Here is an 8,065-nt window from a genome sequence, read left to right on the forward strand (position 1 = left end):
ACAGAGATGTAAAGCAAACACTATTGCACCTAAAGAAAGAGATAGACCCCAATATGATAATAGCTGGGAACTGGAACATCCCTCTCTCAGCAATGGACGGATCATCTAGCAACAAATCAACAGAGAAACACAGAATTAAAATTACACTTTAGACCGTTTGGATTTGACAGATATATACAGAACATTTCATCCAACAACTACAGAATATATGTTCTTCTCACCAGCACATGGAATATTCTCCAGGATAGACCACATATTGGGTCAAAAATCAAGTCTCAACAAGTTTTTTAAAACTGAAATAATTTCAAGTTTCTTCTCAGACCACAATGGATTAAAACTAGAAATCAAGAACAAGCAAAACTTTGGAAACTATACAAACAAATGGAAATGAAAACACCACGCTCCTGAACAACCTATGGACCAAGAAAAAATTAAACAGGACATCACTAAATTTCTTGCAACTAATGAAAATAAAGACACATCACACCAAAACCTGTGGGACACAGCAAAGGCACTACTAAAAGGAATGTTTATTGCAATAAATGGTACATCTAAAGAATAAAAAGATTTCAAATAAGCAACCTAATGCTATATCTCAAAGAACTAGAAAAACAAGAAGAATACAAACCCCAAACTGGCAGATGGGAAGAAATAATTAAGACAAGAGCAGATTAAATGAAATAGAGAACCCAAAAAAGATACAAAAGATCAATGAAACAAAAAGTTGATTTTTTGAGAAGATAAACAAAACAGACAAAGCATTAACTAGGCTTAGTCTAAAAAAAAAAAAAAAAAAAAAAAAAAAAAAGACCTAAATAACAAAAATCAGAAATGAAAAAGGAGACATTACAACCAATGCCACAAAAATACAAAAAATCATCAGAAACTATTATAAACAACTATATGCCAACAAATTTGAAAACCTGGAGAAAGATAAATTTCTGGACACAAACTATCAAGACTGAACTAAGAAGAAACAGAAAACCCAAACAGACCAATTGGCAAACAATAAGATTGGTACAGTCATCAGCAGCTTCCCAACAAAGAAAAGCCCAGGACCAGATGGCTTTACTGCTGAATCCTACCAAACCTTTAAAGAAGAATTAATATGAATTCTCTTCAAACTATTCCAAAAAACTTGAAATAGAGGCCATTCTCACAAACTCATACTATGAAGCCAGCAACACCCTGATACCCAAACCAGACAAAGATATGACAACAAAAGAAAACTACAGACCAATATCTCTGATGAGTTCTAAAAAAGGAAACTACAGGCCAATATTTTTGATGAACACAGATGTAAAAATCCTCAACAAAATATTTGCAAATAGAATACAACACATTAAAAAAATTATACACCATGTTCAAATGGGATTCATCCCAGGAACGCAAGGATGGTTCAACATATGCAAGTCAATAAATGTGATACACCACATCAACAAAATTGAAGACAAAACTCATAATCATCTCAATACACACACAAAAAGCATTTTATATAATTCAACATCCTTTCCTGACAAAGACTCTTGGCAAATTAGGTATGGAAGGAAAGTATCTCAACACAATAAAAGCCATATATGACAAACCCACCTACAATATCATCCTGAGTGCGGAAGCTGAAAGCTTTTCCTTTAAGAACAGGAACAGGACAAGGATACTCACTCCCACCACTCCTATTTAACATAGTATTGGAAGTACGAGCCAGAGCAATCAGGCAAAAGAAAAAAATAAAGGGCATCCAGATTGGAAAAGACGAAATCAACCTGTCCTTTTTGGCAGATAACATGATCCCATATATAGAAAAGCCTAAAGAGTCTAAAAAAAAAAAAAATCTTAGAGTTGATAAACGATTTCAGTAAAGTTGTAGGATACAAAATCAACATGCAAAAAAAAAAAAAAAAAAAATCAGCCCATTTACAATTGTCACCAAAAAAATAAAATACCTAGGAATCAATTTAACCAAGGTGGTGAAAGATCACTACAATGAGAACTACAAATCACTGATAAAAGAAATTAAAGGGAATACAAAAAGATGGAAAGACATTCCACACTCTTGGATTGGAAGAATTAACATTAACAGGGAAAACGTTCATAGTAGCCAAGGGATCTACAGAAGGGATCTACAGATTCAGTGCAATCCCCATCAATATACCAATGACATTCTTCACAGAAATTTAAAAAAAAAAAAAAATCCTAACATTCTGATAGAACAACAGAGGAGGCCAATAGCCAAAGCAATCCTCAGCAAAAGAAATAAAGCCAGAGGCATTATACTACCTGATTTCAAATTATACTACGAAGATACGGTAACATTCAGACCAATGGAACAGAATACAGAACCCAGAAATCAATTCACAAACTTACAGCTGACTGATCTTTGACAAAAGCACTAAGAACATACGTTGGGGAAAAGACTGACTGTTCAAGAAACAGTGCTAAGAAAACTGGACATCCATAAGTAGAAAAATGAAACTACTAGACCTGTTAACTCTCAACAAATACCAAAATCAAATCAAAATAGATTAAAGACTTAAAAATAAGACCAGAAACTATAAAATGCTTAAAAGAAAACGTAGAGGAAACACTTCAGGAAAGAGGACTTGGCAAAGACTTTATGAATAAGACACCTAATGCACAGGCAACAAAAGAAAAAATAAAACAAGTGGGATTATATCAAACTAAAAGCTTCTGCATGGCAAAAGAACTAACAGAGTGAAAAGACAACCTACAAAATGGGAAAAAATTTTTGCAAATTATGCATCCAACAAGAGATTAATATCCAGAATATGCAAGCAACTCAACAGTAAAAAAACAAGTAACCTGATTAAAAACGGGCAAGAGAGACGAGTAGACATTTCTCAATGGAAGATATACGAATGGCCAAGAGACACACGAAAAAATGCTCAACATCACTAAGCATCAGGATAATGTAAATCAAAACCACAATGAGATATCATCTCACCCAAGTCAGACTGGCTATCATCAGAAAGATAGAATAACAAATGCTGACGAAGATGTGGAGAAAGGGGAACCAACACACTGTTGGTGGGACTGCACATCAATGCAGCCATTATGGAAAACAGTATGGAGGTTCCTCAAACAACTACAGATAGAACTTTCATATGATCCAGCAATCCCACTGCTGGTTATATACCCAAAGGAATGGAAATCATCATATTGAAGGGATACCTGCACTCTCATGTTTTTCACAGCTCTACTTAAAATGGCCTAGAGTTGGAACCAACTTAAATGTCCATAAGAAAGATGTGGTAGGGCCGGCCCGTGGCTCACTCAGGAGAGTGCGGTGCTGATAACACCAAGGCCACAGGTTCGGATTCCAAATAGGGATGGCCGGTTAGCTCACTGGCTGAGCGTGGTACTGACAACACCAAGTCAAGGGTTAAGATCCCCTTACAGGTCATCTTTAAAAAAAAAAAAAAAAAAAGATGTGATATACATACTCAATGGAATACTACTCCACCATAAAAAAGATTGAAATTCTGCCATTTGCAGCAACATGGATGAACTTAGAGAAAATTATGTTAAATGAAAAAAGCCAGGCACAAAGAGACAAATACCATATGCCCTCACTCATAAGCAGGAGCTTAAAAAATAAACAAAAAAAAAGAAAGAAAGATACAACGGTCACAATAATTCATTGAACTTTCAACAGATGAAAACAGACACGAGGCCACCAGTGGTGGGAAAGGGGGAGTGAGACAAGAGATTAGCGAGAAATTGATTGATATAAAGGGCCACAAAAAATGATTACAATGTGTAAGGTTGAATATACTAATTTGAGTATCACATATTGCACACAAGCACTGATATTCAACACTGTACCCCACAGATATGTACAATTATGTTTCAATAAATTAAAAAATGAATTAATTTTTAAAAAAGAAAATAAAAGAATATTTAATTGGAACACAAAAATATCTACAACCCAACAAAACAGAATTCATAGTACCTGACTTCTGGTAAAAAAAAAAAAAAATTACCACCAAGGGGCTGGGTGGTTAGCTCAGTTAGCTAGAGCATGGTGCTGATACTTGCCAGCCACCAAAAAAAAAGAAAAACAAAACAAAAAAATTCTCATTCATGTATGCTAAGAGCTGGGAAAATACAATAAGCAGAAACATCACTCAATTAAAATGATCACAAGGGCCAGCCCGTGGCTCACTCAGGAGAGTGTGGTGCTGATAAGACCAAGGCCATGGGTTCGGATCCCTATACATAGGAATGGCCGGTTCGCTCACTGGCTGAGCGTGGTGCTGACAACACCAAGTCAAGGGTTAAGATCCTCTTACCAGTCATCTTTGAAAAAAAAAAAAAAATGATCACAAGATAACACAAATAATAAAATTAGTAGAGAAGGATATTAAAGCATTACTATAACTGTATTACATATGTTCAAGACACTAGAGAAAAGTCAACAAAACTTGGGGGGAAGGGGGAATAAACAAAATAAACACACACACACACACACCCACCCACCCACCCACCCACCACATTTTCTTCCCTATCCCCTTTCCCAAAGAAACAATATTGGGAAGTAGGAAGCATAAGGTAACATGTCTTTTTATGCCATGTTAACCATCTTTGATTACTATTTGACAGTAACAAGGTTTGTTTTTTAAAACAAGAATAAAATCAGATTTGTGCATTAACAAAATAACTACAGTGGTGGTGTAGAGACTGTGTGCAGACTGTAGACAAGGAGAAAAGTCAGCAAATAACTCAACACTAGAAGCAGACTAAAAGCCTGAATTACACACTGAGGGTAAAGAAGATACAGAAAATTAAGAAAGCTCTTGAAGTTGAACCAGTAGGACTTTGTTACTGACTGGACAGTACTGTTATATAAACAGATGCTTCCAAGTTTGTTTTACATACAACCAGGTGACTGATGATGCCATTAAACCATACATGAACTTATTGAGAGAAGAATAAGTGGGTTCTGCTGGTCATGATAGCAGGATTTGGGAGAGGAGCAGCATTCCCCCTAAATATAAAAAAAAAAAAAAACTGATAACACAGCCGAGAAGTAGGAATAATCCAAAAAACGATAACCAACGTATCATTTAAAAGAGCCCATACGGACAAGCATGCAATCTTTTTTTTACGTTTTTATTATTTCACGTAAGCTTAACAACTACCATATAAGAAATAATAATTGGCATCACCTCCATTCCGCAGATAAAAACATGAAGGACAGAAGTCATAACTGCCGAATTTCCCAAGGTCACACCTCAGATTAACAGCAAAACTAAGCCCATATTTGTTATTTTGCCACCTAGTCTAGGACTCCATACACCAAACAACGAACGCTGTCCAGTAATTCAAAATGGAGTGGAGAAGGCAGGAGAGAGAACATGAGTGAAACCCAAGGAACACAAGAAGCTATCTGCAACGAGAAAATAGCCCTTAGTGTTCGATGACTCATCACCAGTCAGTCCCAGCAGTTTACGAAATACTCCCGCACTGGGAAATGCTGCCAGTGGCGTGTCATAAAACTAACAGCCCTAAACATGCGTAAGACGTGCCCTCGGAAGGTGAATAGGCCCTATACAACGAAATTTCCTCCGCACCTGATCCTAGTTCCAAAAGACCTAGGAGGGTGTCGCTGACCACCTGCATAAAACAGCACGACAGATACCTCCACGGAAACATCACGGAGACGTCTAGGAAACAAATACTTTAACAAATGCCTTCCTAGACAAGGGTAGGATGGTAAATGTCTAGCTCCCTCAGTAGAAAAATGCCCTGCTGCTCATAACCATCAACTAACTGCAGTTTGATAAAAGGGACCCAATACACTCTTTTCTTCCAAGCACCCAGCTGCTCCCGAAGGAGGTATAGGCTCCTTCAATACAGTGAAGCAAAGAAAGACGGGCAAGACAGGCCAACGCCTCAAAGAGAGAAAAGACGTACAGTCAGGAGAATAGACATAAAGAACTAGGAACTAGTCAGGAAAAAAAAAAGGAACTAAGGAACGCACCTGTCTATTAGCAAAAATAATACGAATAAAGCCTCCCTGCTTTGGGGCAGGGCATAGCAATAAGAACGCCGAGGCCTACCGGGCCATGGAGCAGGAACCGAGTCTCTAACTCCCCGCTGAACAGGCATTCTTGGGTGAACAGCTGACACCACCAAGCTTTCTTCTCCCACATCCACCACGGGTTGTTCCTGATGCGGAAAGGCCCTTGTGTCCCTACCCGACCGATCCCCAGACAGCAAAAGCACCACCAAGCGACAGAAAAGCAGGGGTGTTCACCCGGGGCCGTTACCTACCTTCCCGCTCACAACACCCGCCGCCGCCATGTTTCCTGCGCGTGCCTGGTGATGACGTAGCAGCGTCTCACGTGTCTCTCTGACTCACAACAACATCCGGCAAAAATAGAATGACATCCGGGGGGGAAGGGGCGGGGAATGGCGGGAATAAAGCAGAAGAAAGGGGCGGTGCGAGAGGAGCGGTCTGACGCATGCGTGCTGAGTATGGCTCGAGACCGCTAGGGTGGAGTCTCTAGCGCAGGACTGCGCATGTGCCAATTTATTTCTCCTAGGAGGTCCCTTAGCAGAATCGTATCTGTGTTGGGGTTTTCCTGGAGAACGAGACTCCGAGTCTATCGCAAGCTACGTCAGTTTGGTGTGATGGAAAGAACACCGTATTGGGAACCAGCGAACATGGTCCTGGCTTTGTGGCCTTATGCCTGTCACCAGCACGCTCTGAATCTCAGTTTCTTCATTGTAAAATAGAGATAGTACCGTTGTGGTGAGGATTAAAGAAACCCCAGCCCTCTGTTTGAGGCACACACATGGACACTTCTCCCCACTGTATATGAGGTTTCTGAATTTGCGTCTGGTCACTGCCATTCACACAAGACCTTGAGCGAGGTATTTTGATAGGAACTTTGATGATACCACGCCCTCATTGCTCCAGAGTCCAAGGTACATGGTTTATAGCTCCTATACAGTTACTTAGCAGCTGTGTGACTTGAAACAAGTTTCTGAATTCAAGCTTCAGGATGTAGAGTTAGAATTATCCACGCATGGAATGGTTGTAGGAATCTCATAGGACAGTGCATATGTGGTAAGATGATTTATAAAAATAGTAAGGTAAGAATTTGATTTCTTCTCAGTGCTGTAAAAGAATGTAAAGAATGATTAAATACTACACCCTTTGTAGCTCTGACACAAGAGCTGGGACTTCTTTGGCCCCAGGACAGAAAAAAGCCCCTTGAACCAAAAACACCTGTGCCCATTGAGGTAGTTCTATTTTCACACAGTGGAGAGAAGTTAGAGGCTTTTGAATTTGGTTGAGGTAAATGGCAACCGAAGGAACAACAGAAAAGGAGGGTTGCAGGTTCTCTGACTATCAGGAACTTAATAGGTGAGGGAGGTGGCCAGGCCTTAGGTAGGAATGGCTGCACACAAGGCATCAGAGATTCCAACCACAACCAAGACCCCCATGCCCAAGCTTGGCCTTGAATCAGCAAAGCAGCTCACCTGCAAGGGACGAATGAGGTGGGAAAATGAACATATTAGCAGTAACCGGCATTGAGTGAAGACTAGAGATCCTACCCCAAATGTAATGGACGGAGGAAGGCCCCCAGAACCTTCATATAATCTTGGATGTGGAGTGGAGGGTCCTAATAATGACACAATTTAAATTTTACACGAGTTCAGAGTGATGACGTGTAGTTATAGAAAAAATTTAATGTGTTTTTTTAGATTCTGTGTTTTGGAGTAAGGTTGAAACTCTTAGCACAGTGCCAGGAATAGACTGCTCAATAAATGTTATTATATGATAAGCTTGGGAACTAAAGGCTTCTCATTTAAAAGCCTGCTTGGCATTCCAGGTTCATCTGCCACTTGTTGATCTTCTTAAGCCTCATCCTCCAATTGCCCTTTAAAGGCTGGGCAATCTTTGGACCTCTCTTCCTTTTTCTCCAAATCCTATTCCTGGGCCATAATCCTCATATTCTGGCATCATCATCTCCTATGTGCTGACAACTCCCAAATATCTCCAACTCAAATATTTCTTTCTTTCCTGAATTCTAGC

The 8,065-nt window shown here is 39.3% G+C and overlaps 1 protein-coding gene across 4 annotated transcripts in view; it reads right to left on the reverse strand.

Annotated features, from left to right (window-relative positions):
- TBC1D15 (TBC1 domain family member 15) overlaps nucleotides 1-6,377 on the reverse strand; it is a 70,041-nt gene extending 63,664 nt beyond the window's left edge. Inside the window, exon 1 of one of the 4 annotated variants that reach the window (XM_063074601.1) lies at nucleotides 6,295-6,377. In XM_063074601.1, the coding sequence (XP_062930671.1) occupies nucleotides 6,295-6,324 (30 nt within the window). In that variant the 5' untranslated portion in view covers nucleotides 6,325-6,377. Of the gene's footprint in view, nucleotides 1-6,001; nucleotides 6,023-6,080; nucleotides 6,157-6,294 lie in introns of those variants that run through there. The other 3 variants (XM_063074602.1, XM_063074600.1, XM_063074603.1) reach the window with 3 other exon arrangements.
- Nucleotides 6,378-8,065: the final 1,688 nt, after the last annotated feature.

This window comes from Cynocephalus volans, chromosome 12, assembly GCF_027409185.1.
Source record: "Cynocephalus volans isolate mCynVol1 chromosome 12, mCynVol1.pri, whole genome shotgun sequence".
NCBI lineage: Eukaryota > Metazoa > Chordata > Mammalia > Dermoptera > Cynocephalidae > Cynocephalus > Cynocephalus volans.